The sequence below is a fragment of the Hippopotamus amphibius genome, chromosome 4 (genome assembly GCF_030028045.1).
Source record: "Hippopotamus amphibius kiboko isolate mHipAmp2 chromosome 4, mHipAmp2.hap2, whole genome shotgun sequence".
Taxonomy (NCBI): Eukaryota; Metazoa; Chordata; class Mammalia; order Artiodactyla; family Hippopotamidae; genus Hippopotamus; species Hippopotamus amphibius.
Window position 1 is genome coordinate 91,876,018 of NC_080189.1, and position 20,081 is coordinate 91,896,098.

Consider the following 20,081-nt stretch of genomic DNA (forward strand, 5'->3'; position numbering starts at 1 on the left):
GTAGGAAGGGGGAAATTATGGGAATTAGGATGTAGAGATGGGCAAGAGCTGGATTCTGAAGTGTTTATTTACCATGCCTAAGAGTTTGATCTCGATAGTATAGGTGAAGAGTTCAATTTATGAAAGAGATACAATCATTTTTTTCAGAGATCAGTTGGTGGCAGTGTGGAGAATGCAGTGGAAGGAAGAGGAGGGGAAGTAGAAATGACATATCAAGATGCCATATTAATCTAGGTCAGAAATGCCAAAGTTTTGAACTAAGGCAGTGGCAGTAGGGTTAACTGACATGTTTGGAAGCATAATTTGTGTAGATGTAGTATAACTTGGTAAGGGAGTGAGGGGTCAGTATAACTACACCTAGATTTATTTCTTTAGAGGCTATTGTTGCTATAATTCATTGTAGGGGACTAAAGGCCGATGGGAAGATAAATTTAATGTTGTTTATTCTGATTTGGACCTAGATATTATGTGCTTCCCTAGTTCAGACAAAGTGTCTGTTTGGAAGAAATATTCTGGGACAGTTCCCTTGAAGATCATTTTGAAAGTCATTGCATTTCAGTGATTTTCATATGATGAAGGTGTAGAGTCAGCAGAGAAGAGGACCTGGTACAGTAGATACCAACATTTAAGATGTAGTCAAAGAATCAGGGAGTATAGTAGAGTTTGGAGGTAGGAGTGATCTAGAAGCCAGGGTAAAGTTTTAGGAGAGAAAAACGCAGTGAAGTCAAATGGAATTAAAATAAGGACTCATGATCATGCCATAAAAAATGGCAGTTAGGAGATCATAACTGACATTTATAAAGGCAATTTCCATGACATGCCAGAGGCAAGAACGATGGAAATAGTTGAAGGGCACATGGAAAGTGGAAGAGGAGAGCTAGTGTTGACTCTTCTTCCTTTTACTGAGAAAAGGAAGGAGGGATAGGTCAGAATGAGGAGTATGATGCTTTTTTAATAATAGAAGTAATATTTGCTCATTGTAGAATATATGAAAATCTCAGCAATATTCAAAATGAAAGTGCAATGTAACTTTAAATCCTACTATTGACAGCAAAGTTTTTCAATATTGGTATATGTTCTCCCATTTTAAAATATTATCCATTTTACCATAGTTGAGATAAAGATTCAATGCAATCTTGTATCTTGGTTTTTCACTTAAGTATTTTCATTTATTAATACTTTCTCATCTACATATAACTTGTAATGAATGTAAAATATTGCAATTGAAGGGTGAATAGTCCTATAATTTCACAATCTATTTTCTTGTGGATTATTTTAATTTAAGGTACTTTATTCTCTCTGATATTTTATTTTAAATAAAACTGATACAAATCTTTGTACATAAATTTCCATATTTTCATATTTACATTATTTTATACATTTTAACATGAATTATTTTATTATTAAAATTATCAGAAATGTATTTGGAAGATCAATAACTATTTTCCCAGCTTACTGTGTATATTACAAAAATTATTTCTACAAATTTGCTAGAACGTATAATTTTATAAATAGTATTGAGAAATATTTACTTCTCAAAACTTCACCTTTTACTAGGTATTATTATTTTAAAATTATTGTTTTTGCTAGTTTACTAAGCTGAGAAATAACTCATTATTGCCTTAATTTTTTATTTTTTATTAGTGAGGTTAAACTAAAAAATATATATTAATAGATATTTGAATTTTGTCTTTAGTGAACTGTCTATTCATAGTGTTATCCCATTTCCCTATATTGGGCAGCTTATAGTTTTTCTTAACAATCTGTATATTCATCATTTATCTTATTTATGATAGATCTTTTTCTAGTTGTCTATTTTTTGTTTTAATTTTTTGTATAGCCAAATAGCTGTTGTTCTTTTTCTTTTTTTTTTTTTTCTTTTTTTGCTTTAAATGCATTTAACCTCATAGAGAATAGACAGGTAAAAAGGGTAAGAAGGATTCAAGCATGATTAAAACCTGAAGGCAAAGAACAGGTGAACACTGCGGTAATGTTATAAGGGAATGTGAGATGACTTGGGGGCCAGAATGGAGCTGAGACCAAAGCAGTGTGACCAGAAGAGGTGTGTTCTTCAAAGACAGGAGAAAAGGTCAAAAATTTGTTGCAGATAGAGGTGACAGGAGATTTCAAAAGTGGGGCTTAAATACTGGTTATTATGGAACTTACATGACATTATTACCTAGGAAGAAGAAAAAAAAAAACATGGTTTAGATTACAAATAGAGAATTTCGTCTTTAACTGGGATCATCCCCTCACAGGATATGCCCCAAAGAACAATATTCTCAAACATAGTGAAAAATAAGCTCAAAAATGATTATTTTCTCCTCCCATAGCAGTAAGGGTCCTTTAAAATTCTCCAGCAGTGACAGAGCCATGAGACTTCTCATATTCATCTCCCCTTATCAATGCCATTTTACTCATTTAGACATTGCGTTCTTGAATTTGCATTGCATCTTTGTGTGCCTAATGTCCTTATTAAGAAATTTGGGTCTATTTATTTTATTAGAGAAAAAAAGTAGAGAAAATGAATGCAAAAATAAATTGAAATCTGTGATGGTAATAACTTTAAATACATATTTCATTCCTAGGTATGCAAAATGCCAATTAGGTTAAAAACATTGTTTCCTCCTAAATTCAAATGGATCAATGACATATTCTGAAATGTTTATGGCTTATGCTCACAATATTAAGACCCTAAATCATGCCTATACTAATATATTTAAGATGTAATTGCTTTTAGTAGTCATCTTGTTGAGAGGCACAATTTAAAAGAAAAATGGAAATTATAATATTACTCATCTGTTATGCTTTCTGCTAAAGAATAGGAGGAATATTTGCACAGGAAATATGACAGCTCTGCCACTACCTGTGATTTAGAGTCTATCAATCAGATTTTCCACAAGTATTTATTTTAGTAATGGTCAAATACATGGACAGACATCAGATATTAGACGTTTAAAATAGTGTACCTACTTCATTTGTTTCACGATGGTACTTTTTCCAGATTCTCCTGCTCCTGCAACATAAAGATAAGAATGTTATCAACTGATACACCAAGTTCATATAGATATTAAAACCTGTGACTATCACGTTCTTGTGGGTAAATATTTTATAGACACCTCTCCTATGTAAAGAAAGAGTAATCTGTCAGGTCTTAAAATGTGTCATTAGATGTCTACTTCCTAAGATAGTAGCAACCCCTCTGTTTTGATATTAGATTCAGATACAGGTATGGCTTCAAGGTAGAGTGTATTTTCTAAAGCAAGAAGTGTATACTACTAGGAAAAAATTGTATTATTGCATCTGAACATAATTTGTAAAGCTTCTATCTCCTGAGTTTGCAACTCTCCCCCAAAATGGTCCCAACTTTATAGTCTCTAGATCACTCCAGAATGTCTCCTCCTATATCCTATTTGATTAAATAACAAGAAAAAAAGAGACAATAATTTTTTATTTTCAGAACGGTTCAAAGCCTATTCTGATTGACGGATGGGCTCCTCATCATCATGTTTACCTTGTTACACAGGTATTTTCTCTTCTGTTTAAACGTAAGAAAGTTGTCAATAATACTAAGCAAACCTAAAGAGCCTATGGCATAACAACGATACAGGAATGTCTCAAAATGGATTACACATTCCTGGGGGAGGGGCAGGGGTTGGTGGTAATACCATAGAGAACCAGTTGCGTTTATCTGGGACATCTATTTAGTTGATGTTATGCAATATGTACAACTCTATTTTGGTATGGTTGGCAAACATGTAGAAGGATACAAAATTCACATGATTTTAAAAATTTAAAACATGAGCCTTTAATGAAGAAATCAGTGATTGTTTCAGGCTACGCCTCAAGGCCTTCTGAGCACATTTCTTGAGTCTCCTTTACCTGTAAGGAGTATTTATTTGGGAACTGAAAACTGTGAAGTACCTAGATTTGAGGATTTGGGTCTGTGCCTGTATGTGTCTGTATGTGTGCTCGTGTGTGTGTGTGTGTGTGTGTGTGTGTGTGTGTGTGTGAGTGAGTGAATGTGTGCGTGAGAGAGAGAGAGATATCTTCAGTAAATCCTTTACCGTCTTAGTTTCCTCATCTATAAACTGGGAATACTTACCTCAAGATTATTAGGAGACTATAATGACAAAATATGCATGAAATTGTTTGCAAACTACAACACAAAATAAAGCAAAGTGAGGTTGTTTGAGAACCAAGGGCATAAGAAACGTTGCAGTGTTTTGTAAAACAGAGCAATCTAAAGATACCCTACATGTATTAAGCAAAGGATGTGGGAACAACTGAATGTCCATGTGGAAAAAGAACATTGACTCTTAAATGACAACAAACCAAAATTAATTTGCAGTCATGTGTAAGGATAAATGCAATGGGACTTGGGAGAATTCATATAAGGATGTTCAAAATAATTAATAGAATAAAAATGGCTGCTGTATGAAACGAGACTAAAAAGGAGTGTAACTCTTGAGATTGAAAATGATGAGAGAATTTGATTAAGATTACTAATATATAGGGTATGGATAAACTATAAAAACAAACTTTTTATTTGTTTAACTTATCTGTGGGTCCTAAACATGCAAAGGGTGGGGGTGGGGAAGGAGCAAATTCAGGCAACTTTTTTTAAAATTGAAGTATAGTTGATTTAGAATGTGTTAATAATTGCTGTATAGCAAAGTGACTTAGTTATATATATATATATATATATATATATACACACACACACACACACATTCTTTTTCATATTCTTTTCCATTATGGTTTCTCACAAGATATTGAATATATTTCCCTGTGCTATATACACTAGGACCTTGTTGTTTATCCATTCTATATATACCAGTTTGCATCTGCTAATTCCAAACTTCCACTCCATCCTTCTCCCACCTCCCTTCCCCTTGACAACCACCAGTCTATTCTCTATGTCCCTGATCTGTTTCTGCTTCATAGGTAGGTTCATTTGTGTCATATTATAGGTTCCACTTATAAGTGATATCATATGGTATTTGTCTTTCTCTTTCCGACTTCACTTAGTATGATAATCTCTAGGGCCATCCATGTTGCTGCAAATGGCATATTTTATTCTTCTTTATGGCTGAGTAGTATTCCATTGTATATATATACCATATCTTCTTGATCTATTCATTTGTCTATGGACATTTAAGTTGTTTCCATGTCTTGGCTATTGTGACTAGTGCTGCTATGAACACAGGGGTGCATGTATCTTTTTGAATTATAGTTTTGTCTGGATATATGCCCAGGAGTAGGATTGCTGGATCATATACTAATTTTATGAAGGTGAGTCAAAAATTATCCACACTCCGGTTATATTAAAACTTCTGTTAAAACTATAGCCAGAGTGTGGATAATTTTTGACTCACCCTCGTATTTTTAGTTTTCTGAGGAACTTCCGTAGTGTTGTCTACAGTGTCTGCACCAACTTCCATTCCCACCAACAGTGTAGGAGGGTTCCCTTTTCTCCACACCCTCTTCAGCATTTGTTCTTTGTAGACTTTTTAGTGATGTCAGGCAACTTCTTGAAGTTTGGAAGTTCTGGTTTTACAGATGGGAGAAAAGCAAGGAGACACCAAGAGTTGGTAAAACCTGATGATGCAAATTTGTTCATAAAATTTTTATATACAATCACTAAACTCTAAAGCATTGAGAAAAACTCAGTGTTTTATAATTGATATGAAATCATATCTTTTAAAATGTATCCTCAGGTTATAATTAACATTTATCAATAAAAATGTGATAGTGAAATATGATATTGACCAAGAGCCTGATCTAAAATGCCAATGAGTACATTTTTAGTCTTGTACTAATTTTTGTCTCCTTAAGAGAATAAAAGGCCATGATATATTATTATGAAATATATATTTCACAGGACATCTTCAAAGTCTGTGTGCTTGTTAATTTTGGACAAATTTCAAAGCAGCACAACTAAGGCAATTAAAAAAATTTCCAGGAAAAACTCAAATTCAGGAAAACTAATTAATAGACATAAACATATCCCTTACCAGACAATCAACTGCCTTGTTTTACCAAAATTAGTAAGATTTTATGCAAGTAAAAGTAATAGACTTCTGGTAACCCTGAATCTCAGAATTTTATTCAAATTATATGAATATCCATATTGAATCAGAGGACCCTGACTGACTACCTATTTAAATTTTTAACTCCACTGTCATCCACTATCCTCCTTTCCCTACCCTACTTTTTTCCGAGCACTTATCTCATTCTACAAAGTTACACATTATTCACATGCTGTTTTTAACTTTTCCTGTCTGTCTTCCAACACTGCAAGGTAAATTCCACAAGGGCAGGGGAATTAGTCTGTTTTGTTCACTTATGTATCTGAAGCACCTAGAACAGTGCCTAATAGTAGAATCTCAATGAAACAAATGCATTCTTTAAACTCATACTTGAAAAGTAAAATTTTGTACTCTGTGTTTTATATCAGTTTCTTCATATTGAATCATTTCTACCTGACTCAGTGTTTTCTTAAGCTGTGATGAACGGATACAGCTACACCTCAATTTAATTCTACTTCACAGCAAATTTGTTTTATCTTAGGCAAATTAAAAAATATCTAGTTTCTGCAGTTATCTGAAAGAGCTGCCCACCTTATAGGATATTGAGGAAATCAGAGTGGTGAATCTATGGCAAATAAGATTTTATTGCTGGTGGTGATTTATAGATTCCTCCTTTCGGGTAAACCTCTAGCATACTTTGCTTTATGGTTTTATGCTAGTGTGGTCCACACCACACAATGTGAAATTCAACAATAAAGTTGATTAGTCAGCAATTTGCTAATCTTTCTTCATAGACTTTTTAAAAAAAAATAATTTATTTTTATTTATTGGCTGCATTGGGTCTTCGTTGCTGTGTGTGGGCTTTCTCTAGTTGCAGCAAGCGGGGGCTTCTCATTGCAGTGGCTTCTCTTGTTGTGGAGTACGGGCTCTAGGCCAGTGGGCTTCAGTAGTTGCGGCATGTGGGCTTTAGTAGTTGAGGCGCATGGGCTCATTAGTTGTGGTTCATGGGCTCTAGATCGCAGGCTCAGTAGTTGCGGTGCACTGGGCTTAGTTGCTCTGCGGCATGTGGGATCTTCCTGGACCAGGGATCAGACCCGTGTCCCTTGCATTGGCAGGCAGATTCTTAACCACTGTGCTACCAGGGAAACCCTTCATAGACTTTTAATGTAATCAAACATGAACTCACAGATTGCGCATAACCATTTTATGTAATAGAGGCTTCCATGTCCAAGAATGAAATATTTGAGACTAAAATGAAAATCACGTTAAAATACCACCTCACTTGTTTTCAGAAAACAACCAGCTATATTATTTTGCATGGCTGAGCGTTGTTTGTGAGAATGGCAAGAGTAAATCAATGAGGTTTGCACAGTTTCTTGGTTTGCTGGCTTTATATAATTCACTATTTTGCTCCAGGCTGTGCATCACTTTGAAAGAAAAGTTGTCCAATAAGATTATAAAACTGTTCTTGGTAGTTTCTTAACTCCAACAGTAGAAGTAGACATTAGAAATTGTAGTATCATCCTACACAACTGAAAGATTTGTAGAATATCTTACTTCTCTTAAATATATGTTTTCAATTTTGCCAAATGGAAAATTGCAGTTATGGGGATGTGGGAGGAAAACCAATTGACCCAATAGGAACTCCAGTACTTGTCCATTCAAGTGTATTTAATGCATTTTCTTCAGCCAAATTTGAAATACTGGGGGAAAAAGCTTTGGAGAAAATGTGACACTGAGGAAAAAATGTCTTGTTTCTGACTATCAATTACATTTCCTTACATAATGCTATAATATCTGATTTCTACAATGAAATGAAAATAATTTAGATAATTTTCATTTAATTTCAATTACCTACCATGAGAATAATGCAAAAAATGTGTAAAGAATTTTCCAGAATTGTACCAGCATGTGTATCATGGACAAATACAGTATCAATTAAGAACCACTATTGGACACATAAAATTTTTTAAATAATAAAAACACAACCAAATTTCAATATATTCACCCTGCATTACTGACTAGTAAAAATTTTATTAATTTTGGAAAAAAGTGTTTAGACTATGTGAGAGTTAATATACATTTAAAATGGTCTTTTATACTTCATAAATATGACCAATTGGTAATCATGCTGGTGACACTAAGACCTAGCAAGTTTCCATAATTATTTCTGACACAAGTGGGTGTGTTATTATACAAAGATTGTTGACAACTCATCATTCATGATGGGTGTCAGATAAGCAGAATACTTCAGTGAAACTCTGTATGAAACATGAATATTTTCTTTTGGAAAACTTTAAAAAAGTTTCTTGCTCTATGTGGTGACTTCAGGCTTCTCTATGAAGGTCCAGTATAGGCAACTACAGCATTAACAGGAAAATTCCTGAAGAAAAGCCAGTCTGTCCAAAATCTCACATTATTTAGAACCCCACTGCAAAGTTATTTCAGGAATAAATTACTGAGTCCCATTCTCACAATATTTCTAGGTCTTTGTTCACAGTAATCATTCCGTTCTTGTTAGGTGAGATCATGTTAGCCAAATATAGACATCAGAATAGCATGTTTACATGGGCCAAGAGCATCCTGAAATAATCTCTTCCTTCCCTTTTGTGGTCATCATTAATATTATCTGGGTCAAGGGTACCAAGGGAATTTTAACAAGATATGCATTTATTTCTTTGAAGTAGAAAGTGTTTCAAATAACTAAATATTTAAATTTATACTTAATTCATACTTTATTAAGAATAAGATAATTTATGAGTGTTAAGTACAGAGATTTTATTCCACATTTTTATTTGCAAACACCAAAAAGTTTTTAAAACTACATGATATTTACATATGTAACTGAATTTCACCTGAACACACTCAAGGCCTGCCCACTCATTTCATACAACTTGTTAAAACAGGCAAAGTGAAAATAAACTCTGACATATAGTTACACAGAAGCTTTTCTGTAGGTAGTCTTAAAATCACATAATTGTGCAGGAGAATGAAGCCTTAGAAATCAGCCACCTATGCACATATCTTCCTTCTATGCATGTGAAAAATGAGTCTAGTAGAGATTATGATCCAAAGTCCCAGAACTACCTTAAAACAAAGAAATTTAGTCTCCTGACTCCCATATTAATCCTATAATGTTGCTTTCTTTTTAAGCATGCGCTGATGATGTCCATATCAAAATGACGTCGACATAAATTATTTTAAAATCACTTATTTTAAATTAATATGGAAGAAATGAACTTTCCTAGGCATATGGGTATGCCGTGTCTGCTTGTCATCTGTTGGTAGACTGTTGGCGTCAAAGATTTTTAGGGTAGCCCTTTTTGAAGCAGCTTAATTTTATGCCACTCCCTATTCCTTTTTCTTATTGAGAAACAACCAACTTATCTGCCTCTTCCACATCACAACCCTTCAAATAGGCTAGGCAGAGGGTAGAAAAAAGTAATAAGCAAACTAATGCTTTGGAATTAAATAAAAGTGAGCTCGTACTCAGTGCTGACTTTGGGTGTCTTCATCAAGGTTAATCTCTGAGAGTTTCCTGTTTTATAAAATTGACTTATTAATACCTACCTCTTAGGGTTTGGATAGAGTAACATAAAGATCCAAAATACCTGGTACATACTCTACCTTACAGTGAGCTCTCGACATTCTCTATTATCTGAATCATGCTCGACCTCTTTTCTAAGAGGCGTTTCAAGTATAACATGGTCCACTCCTTTAATCCCTTCTTGTGAAACATGATTTTTAGATTCCATACCCTCTGAACCACATTCCATGCAAATGCCAATGGCCTTCTGAAGTGCTGTCCTACTGAAAATGGTGCTATAGATACTAGGTGATTTTATTGAGAGTGCTGATATTTTGATGTAGTAAGATGGGGGTGCAACATAGGTCTGCCTCAATCCTGGTACTTATTTCTGGATAGGACATTTTTCTTAATAGAGACCATGATTAGTTTGGCTCTTTCTGTCCTCTTTTTTTTCCCCAGCTTTATTGCATTTTTTTGTTTACCTATATTGAGCTTGCAGCAGTTAATTTGTTTCTACTTTTTTTCACATTACCTCTTAGCAAACAGATTCTCCCACATACTGCATATGTATACAACTTGTGTGTAGTTGATTTTGAACCTCAATTAAAGATACCTGTTAAATTCCATTTTGCTCATTTGGCCAAGCATTTCTGCTAGTTGAGATCACTTGGAATACTGACTTTACCTGTCACTATGTCCTTCCAAATTCTGAATCTTACTCAAGTGTGAAATATTGCCTTATCTACTTTCACCCAAATCCCTGCTAAGAGCATTGAAAAGGAGAAGGTCAGGGGCAGGAAACTATCAGGCCCATTCATCATCATAAGTCCTTGTTCACTATCTCTAGTTAATGATGCTAAATGTTCCCCATTAAATATGACAATTACTGCAGGTTTTTGTACATACTGTTTATCTTGTTAAAGGAATTGCCTTCTATTCCTAGTGTGATAAGTGTTTATCCAGAATGGATAAAAGAAATTTAGTGTGTAAGTCTGTCTGTCTGTCTGTCTGTGCATCTCCTGTCATAATCATGATGATCTTTCTCCTTTCATTTGATAATGTGAATAATGTTGCTCTTCTAATAATATTTCAACAAGGCATTCTTGAGATAATGCCCTTCCCACCTCTGGCTTTTTTCTTTTTTAACTACATTTTATATATTGTTTGAATTGGTTTGCTAATATTTTGGTTTGGTTTTCGGATCTGTGTTTGTGAAGGAGATTGGCCTGTCTTTGTCAAATTTTGTTGTCAAGACTATCAAATAATGCACTGAGAAGAATTTAATTAAAAAGTTTATGTGATTTTTAAAGTGATCTGCTCATGAGATATTTGTAAAGTAGATGAATTTGCAGCTATACTTGTATATTTTCTTTTGCCAGAAAAAAATATCCCAATGTGAACTTATTTTTCCCAGACTTTTAATTTTAATAATCTCATAGACCAATGGAAGTTTGAGAAAATAATACATTAGAAACCTATATTTTATACCTTTTATGCCCTTTACCTTACCAGTTATTAACACTTTGTCATTTGTCTTTTTTCATATATATGTAAATTTACACAACACATGTGTGTGTGTATATTTATATTTATGCTTTGTTTTGTTGAACCTCTTGAAAGCAATCAGACAACTTCACCCATAATACTTAAGAATGCATCTTCTAAGAATAGGCCATTTTCCCAGAAAACCAGAATACTATTTTTATGATTAAGATGTACAAATCCAAAATGTTACCTAATATATACTCCATATTCAAATTTATCTGATTGTTCCAAAATATGTTTTTCATGCCTTTTATATTTCTTTTCTCCAAGATCCAACCAAGGCTTACACATTTCCTTTGAATATTATACTATTTAAACTCTTAATTTAGAACATTTCCCTTGTTATATTGTTATTGTTATTTTCTTCTCATGACATTGTCATTTTTCTAAAGTCTAGAACAATTTATTATATGATGTCCAATATTCTGTATTTGATGGTTAGATCCAATGTAAATATTTTGGCATAAATGTGATATAAGAAATATTGTGTTTTTCCAGTGAATCACATGAGTAGTCATATGGTGTCAGATATATTTTTATTACTGTTAGTATGTCCAAGTACCTATTTCTGTGATATAGTAATGGTAAGCATTATGAAACTGTAAAATATGTCATCAGCCAAACAAGCATATTTCATTTGTGAGAAAGAATGTTGTGGCTATGTACTCTTTTTTCCAATGAAATTTTATTTAAATACTTTCAATTTTATACTTGTCATAAAAATATCTGATAATACTATAGTTAAAACATTTTTTATATAAGCCTTCTTAGATTTTGAAGTATTTTAACAGATAGGTCATCTTTCTTATCTTTTTACTATACTTCCTAGGCTAAAAAAGGGAAAAAAGAACCCCTGACATATAGACTTATGTGATTTTTCCCACATAGGCCTGCTTTAGGTAGAAACATATATGATAGATAGAAAGATGGATTGATAGAATTTATCTAAACATTCCTTAATTGTGGGCATGGTTATGCACATACACTTTGCATAAATTAATGCTTCAAAAAAAGGCCTTGGTTAATTGTATGGTTAGCCTTTACCCACGGTATATCTGGGAAAGGGATAACAGAGGATTGACTAAATCAGACTTACAGCTCTCACTCGAGTTATCCCTCTTGATCTCCAGACCCATATATTCATCTATTTAATAGATATCTCCACTTGATTGATCTACAAACATGAACGTCTCAAATTATTACTCCTTTCATTTCCTCCCCAAACTAAACTGTGTCCTATATTTCACATGCTGATGAATGAAGCAATCACTGTTTCCAATTCTGCCCTTAATCATTCCTGTCATTTAAGGCAGGCAAGTCACCAAGTTCTATTGATTTTTGTCTCCTAATGTCCCTCAAATCTCACTTCTAGACTTGTAATTTCTGACTTAATTTACAGTCTCATCAAGTGTTTGCATAGTAGTGACAATTTCCTGATTGGCCTACCTACCTCAACCACCTTCATAAAATCTTTGTCTCATAGCATAGCCAGGATGGTCTTTGACAAAAAAAATCCAAGTATCGTTATTCTCATTTACATTACTAAAATCTATCAAAATCTTCATTGACTTAAAAAACAAACTCATGAGATGACATAAATGGCTCTTTTCCAGCTCTATTTCCAAACGTATGTCTATGCTTCAGTCACCATGACCAACCTACAGAAATATTTTAGGCTCCAACTCTGTCATTCTTCCACCTATTATACATGCGTGCTTTCCTGTGCTAAGCTGTAGGAATTCAAGAAGAGCAAAAGCAGACGTGTTCTCTGTTTTCATAGAACTTACAATGCAGATACTAATTTACAACTGACAAAGAGACAAATAAAAGCCTTTGTTCTCCTGTAAACTAATTTGTGATCTTAGAAACTGAATTACCTTAGTAAGCTCTCATTTTCTTCTCTACATAATGAAAATACTATTTCATAGGGTTTCCTTGTAGATTGAAAAGAATAACAGAAGTGGTGGTAAAAAGAAATGTGAGATCCATTCTATCAGAGATAGAGCTAAAACTAAACTTGGTAACAAGACTGACCTTTGGACAATGATAGAGAATGATTATGATAGAGAATGATTATGAAGAAAAGAGCTAAAGAGGATTGAAATACCGAGTTGATCTAATGGGAAAGAATATAATGGGGGTCCTCATTAAAAAAATAAAGTTTTAGGGTGAATGGACAAGATAAACTTGGAAAACAATTTTGAGGTCTCCCAAAATACAATCAGGTTATTGATAAATAACAGAAATTTGCAAATATGGGTCAAGAAATTGGACAAAAGAAAGGATGTTAGAGTCATTCTTCTAGAAGTGACAGTTAAGTCTTGATATGAGGTCCCTGAGAAAGTACAGATTGAAAAACGTAAAGGCCCAAGGACAAATTTTGGTGAGTGAAATCACTTACAAATGGAGAGAAAAGAAGCAAGCGTCAATGAAGTGAGGAGTAAAGGGATATAAAAGACGAGAAGGTATTGCAATGTTACAGGAGTTAAGAAAAAAAGAGAGATTCAGTTATTGAGGTCTCAGTTTTGTGAACTGCACCTTATCAGGGATCTGTGAGAGATCAGTTTTTAGTAGAGAGGAGGATATACAAGTTAGATTGCAATTAACTGAAGAGAATGTAGAGCGTATAGAAATAGAAGCAGTGACCATAGACTAATTTGAGAAGCATTTCAGTATGATCACATTTTAAAAGATAACTATATAGAGTGAATTCAAAGGGAGCCAAAGAAGAGTCAAAGTGCTTTAGGCAAATGGAGAGAAATATCATTATATGCCAAGAGGAAGGAGCTAGCAGAGAAGAATTTTGAAAATGGCAGAGAGATAAAATTATTCGTAGAGCAAACATCTTAAGATACAGAAGGGGATAGAACTTATAGCACAAAAGCTGAAGTTAGCCTTAAATGAAAATGGAATACCACCAATCCCATAAAACTAGTTGGAGTAGAAAATAAATAAAAGTTTAGTGAGTTTGGAGATGATGGTTGATGACCATCTTACACAGGGTTGGTCATCTAGGGTGAGGTGGGAAGAGAGGAGAGTCTAGGTGAAAGTGATGTTGGAAATGTTGAAATAGCTGCCTTTTGGAATATTTTAGTAGAAAAGTAGGAATGAGTAAAAACAATTATTAGTCCAGCTAAAGTTAAAAACAGGAAACTGTCAGCCAGGAAACTGACAATGATATGTCATTTTATTCTACAACACTGGGAATGAAGGAAATTACACAGGGACCAGGATCAGCACAGAGGGCTGGAAAGATAAGAAATTAAGCAGCACCACTTTGGAGGAACTTGGTCAGAAACAGTGTATTAAAACAATAATAAATAGAGAAATTTGGGATATTATCCAGGTTTAAGGTTGTGAATGCCAGTTAAGGTAGACGATTAAGGGGACAGAATATTTCAGATTTTTAGGAGGGACACAGGTATATTGGTTGACTTTGAAGGGAAAGCTTTGAAATCAAAGAACGAATTCAATAAGTGTGAGCAAATATGAGATAGTAAAGAATCAAATGCTGGTCAGAGGGTGAAATTTCCAGAAATCTTGAATTCTAAATAGCAAATTTGATCTATTTGAATATAAAATAGAGGCAGGAATTAAACTCTTGAGTTCTACTTTATTAGCATCGGAATCTAGTAAACAAAATGGATATTTTCCTATCTTAATGAGTTTCACCCTCAGTTTCACCTTGACTCCTACTTCCTTAGGTGCAAATTCTACGCTGATGTATTTGGAGGAAATTTAAATAAGGAGATGGATCCTGAATTTGAACCTAAATCTTAACTGGACTAAGTATAATTTATTTTATGTAAAATATATCATGGAGTCTTTATACCATCAAATGTTTCACTACCCTCATTCCTTTCTAAGACAATGGAGGGGTAAACAATTTTTGTTAACTGTTCATGTTGCTTATATGAATGTTTTTAAAGGTACAGGTTGCTCTTGAATCAATTCAGGTTTGAATAAAACAAATGAATATAAAAATGTTCTGTGATATAACTAGAGAAGTTCTGTTAAATTATAGTTAACGAGAGTTATTTTCAGCAAGACAGGGTATTCAATCTCATTAATAAATACCATCACTTGGCTAAATACGGAACGCCTTAATGAATGGTTTGCATCTTTTATGTGAGAGACTTATGAGTCTGTGTTTAATGGGTCCTGATTATTTGAGATAAATTAATCTAAAACAACCAACCAACTGTATGTAAAACATTCATCTAAGTGCTTTTTGCCTATTAGAAAAAATGGACATTGTAGAAACCTATTTGATGCTGCCAACTGCCATTCTTTATAAATAAATACAACTGTAAATATTTGGCTTTTCCTCTGGAACTCTCAGATTGCTATGGTGCAGGTAGTTCATTGCTTTGGAGACGATTTGAAACTCTCCAAGTAGAACTTTTCTGCCTGTTTTCTCTCTACTTTACTGAAAAGCAATTTTAAACATTCCTATTAAAATTATTCGCGCACCCACAAGATTGATATCTTTAGAAACAAAATAAAATATTGGAAAATATTTTAAAATAAAAATGTATTAATATTACAGAAAGGAAAGAATGACTTTAAGTTAAAAAATTGGAAAAATTATTCAGGAATAAGTCCTACATGTTGTTCACAAGGTTCTTATCACTAGTGATCAAAAAGAAGTTTATTTCTTGCTAATTCTGCTAATTCTGCTTTGCAAGTTTTAATTGCAACATAATTATTCCAGGGGATCTGAGTATGTGATCACAACCACAGACAGGCATCGACTCTATTGGTGCAATAGAAATTCAAATTAGAACTTCTTACACTTGATGAATTTATACTCTAGCCAGTGACTCAGGAACACCTCCAGTTTCCTGCATCCTCTCCCACTCATATATAGAAATACTTTTTAAAAATAAAAATAAAGACCTATTTATACAAACAGAATACGAATAAGGATTTTGATATAACATGAGCCTTGTGTCCTCTTTCCTCTTGATATACATAAAAGGAGGAGAAATGTATACATTTATTGACATTCAATTTATTTCAGATCTAGGAATCTGGTATACAGTAAGAATCCACGTTTTTCTGGATTTTTAGCAATTCACCAAATGCTTTGACACCCATCATTTCTCTGAGGTTATGTGTCTAGCTGAGGTCATTCAGAGAAGTGAAAAAAGCATAACACTTGATGAAAATATTAAGAAATCAATTTTTACCTCAAATGGCTTAAAAACACATTCTACTCTACCAGAATTTTAAATTGCATTCTCTCCACTCTGCCAGATGGATAAAACTATTTAGCTAATTCTGCTTTGCAAGTTTTATTTTACCAGTTATTTTTGTAACAAGCTTTTAGATAATGTCAGAATTATTCTAATTCTCTTACTGTCATACTAAAAAAGGGACATCTTCCAAAACGTCCACTCGTTGAATAAGTGTGCTAATTTGGAAAATTTCATGTTGATTGGTAAGTAAATATAAGCATATTTAAAATGGATTAAAAAATTTTAGACTCCATCCAGGTTCATGTTTCTAAGAGCCAGATAACTAGAATAATATTTTAAAATAATAAAATTCAGATGGCACCATTAAAATATGATAGTGTGATGTTTATAAGGTAGCACATAGGAAAATAAAGAATACATGGTTTTAGAACTAAAGGAATAGAACACCAGTGATGAACAGTCCGTGACAGTGTTAGAAATCACTGGCTAAAAGGTCATTACAGTATCGTAACTGAAAATTGTAGAGTGAATGATGCAAGGTTTCAAATATGAATTAAAAAACAAAGCTAATATTTCCCCTATACTTCGGACCTCTGAATCTAACATCTCAGAGGAAATTTGAGTGATGGAAATTTGTAAAAGTAAAAAAAAGAAAAAAGGTAATGTGGTAAATAAATCAATTTGAACTGAAATTTGAAATAATAAATACAAAGGAAAGAGACATAGGAAAAACAGAAACACGATCCACATTGATTTCACAATCAAATGACAGGTATTTCTTTTGAATAGAATTTAAATTTCATCAAACATTTGTAAATTAAGATTTAAAAATGAACATAGGAAGTCTGCAAAAGAGAACAGCTTATTCACTAGCATTTTTTTTCTTATTAAAATGCACTCTTTCTGGGGCACCTTTACAGGCATTTTTTTTTTTAAAGTATGTGACATTATTGTCTTGACAGCAGTTATCAAATGAGCCAGGAATGTATGTTATCCCCAGTGTTTCCTAGAAGCCTGATTTTTGCTAAAGAAACAGATTGCTCATCTATTCTATAATTTTACTGAATGTCTGAAAGTTACAATAAAAGGGAATGTCTGCAAGGTGATCCTTTAGTTGTAAAGTGCACTTTGATATAGATACCCCTTCAGATTAAGTGAAATCTTGTGTCCAGTAATACCAAATGGTACATTTACTTTACAGCACATGTTAAATTTGGAAAGGTGTGTTGTGTTTAAACACCTAGAAATTTCTTAGATAACAAAAGGATCAACATAAAGAATGAATTCTGTTGAAAATGTTTCTCAGATTTCTAATTTTTGTAAAAGTAGAGCTAGACTCAGGGACTGATTACTACCAAGGCTTACTTGGTTAGTCCCACTGACATACACTCATTGATAAACTCAAAAACAGTTGTTTTTGTTTCAAATCAGACTGAGTGAGAATCATTGTTTCAATGGTGGGAGAAATTACATAGATTTCATTAGGAGACTTGAGGGTGGGTAGGTTTTGTTTAGTTCCACTGAATGCTTTTGTGATATCTTAATGAGGCCAAATTGAATATAAAGGTTATAGGTTAGAGAATTTGCTTTCAATTCAAAACAAGACTTTGTTGTTTCGAACTTTGACAACTTAAATATAGAACTCATATAGAGTCCAGAAGGGAAAACTTAGTTAAGTGTTTGGACACTGAAATGGGAAAAGCTAAAGAGAATTTGATTCATTTTGTGTCAATAAGATGTGACAGAGAAGTTCAATGACATGTTGTTGAAACCAAATGAATCCATCCAAGTATATTGCATGGTAACACTGGGAATGAATTTATGCAATTGTGACTGTTAGGAAAGTAAAAGCTCTAATAGTAGCACTAAGATTTTTTGATATCTCTTATAAAACGTTACCCTTTCCTCTGTATCTAGCCCACCACTTTAATCTAAAAATAATTGCTGTGTTGAAAATGTCTATTTTTTTGTTGAAATTTTATTCAAACATAGGGATTCTCATTGTATTGTATCACTATTCCTGTGCCATTGTTCTTAGTACAAGAGGGACACAGAATACATTTGCAGGAATGCTTGGTTTTCCCTCTCACTTTTTATTTGTTTTCTCTATGTCCACTTATTACTTTCACTCTTGATCAAAGTCTCAGAGCATATTCTGGAGTGTTAGGGAAGGTGTGTTTGCTGGTTTCATAAGGGCTGACCCCTACATGTTTCCAACTTACCAACCTCTTTGGTGGTTACTTGCAAGTGCTGTGGACAAGTGTGAGGCCTTAGGACTTGAACAAAGGGAGAAGACATCTCCTTTCCTTGGAAGAGCAAAGTGCTGGAAATCCTATAGTTGGTTTCTGAGATACTTTTGCTACTGGGAGCAAATTAGAAACAGTAAAGGGACTCACGGACACACACACACACACACACACACACACACACACGGGAGAACTTTGTTGTGTGAAAGATTCACAATTCTGAAATAAAATGAAGTCCTTTTGTGTATAACTAAGAGCAGAAGGAACATACAACTATGATTAAATTAAAGCTCTTATTTTGTATTCTTTTCATAGGTCTTTATTTTATTTCAAAAACATATTTATCTTCTAGTGACTATGACATGTTACAGTTTTTATGTTTCAAAAAATGTATAGCATATAGATTATTTTCATTCTCTCAATTCATTGAACATTTATTAAATTTATAGTTGTGGTAAAATATTGTGCTGAATTTTGAGGGAAGAAAAGATAGAAGAGACGTAACTCCTGAACTGAAAGAATATTTATCCTAAAAGGATTTAAATGGAGTATTTTTCAATTATACAGACAATACTACAGGCAGTATTCAGAAGCCTGAATAATGTTATTAGTAAAATTTAAAGTTCTTTATCATTACTCTCTAAATAACTTGAGACTAATTGGTTTTAACAGTACAAGTAAATAACACTTTAGTGTTGATATCAAACAACTCAACATGTTTTCAAACAAAATGACATAAATCTTTATAACATGTAATTAAAGGATTGTTTTCTATATTAAAAAGTTGATATTTAGGAAATGACTAGGGTACAATAAAATAATAAATGTTCATGAGTATTTTTAATAAGAGATTATTGACATACAGAAATTGAGTCATCTAACGAATGTTTGTCTCTCTGCTTAACAGGAGACAAGTAATGAAATGCTAAGCAAAAAGTAAATATTTATAGAGCGTACATAAAGGCAAGTTCCAAACACATTTTCATAATAAATCTTCCATATGGTAATACTCTTGAAATTAAAGTTTGAGAAAAGTAAATACATCACAGAAAAACATCAGAGTTCTAAAGCAAAAGAAAAAAAAATCACGGTTTTAAAGGCAAAAGAAAAAAAAAAGATATTACCTAATAACAGCAACTTTACAGTTCTCGCATCTCGCTCAGCATCTTCCTGAAGCTTTTTCTCGAGTTCTTTTGATCTTTTGGCTGACTCCTTGCTCTCTGAACTAATTCCACTCCCCATCTTGTAGTGTTAGGTACTTGTCAGTGTATTTGCTCAAACTTTTTGAAATGTAGAGCACAGCTCTTGTTTGGACATAGGATGTAAGAGCAGTGCTGTGCTGAAGTACCCAACAGGCCATTCCCTCATTTTCTAAGACTCTGCTTTGACTAAGGAGATGCTTTCGAGCTGTCACCTGATCAAAGGGTAAAACCATACAACCCTGTGGCAGCTAAAGAGAAAATTCATTTTGCTTTCAAATTAACTGGTTACTTCTGGCACATATTCAAACCTCATCTTCCTTAGAGAA

General features: G+C 33.3%; 1 protein-coding gene across 1 annotated transcript in view; it reads right to left on the reverse strand.

Moving 5' to 3' along the window:
- The window catches only part of GNAT3 (G protein subunit alpha transducin 3), a 45,732-nt gene extending 25,859 nt beyond the window's left edge, over positions 1-19,873 (reverse strand). The window contains exons 1-2 of the mRNA XM_057731783.1: positions 19,678-19,873; positions 2,974-3,016 (exon numbers count right to left, since the gene is read on the reverse strand). Coding sequence (XP_057587766.1) covers positions 2,974-3,016; positions 19,678-19,795 — 161 coding nt within the window. The 5' untranslated portion in view covers positions 19,796-19,873. The remainder of the gene's footprint in view (positions 1-2,973; positions 3,017-19,677) is intronic.
- Positions 19,874-20,081: the final 208 nt, after the last annotated feature.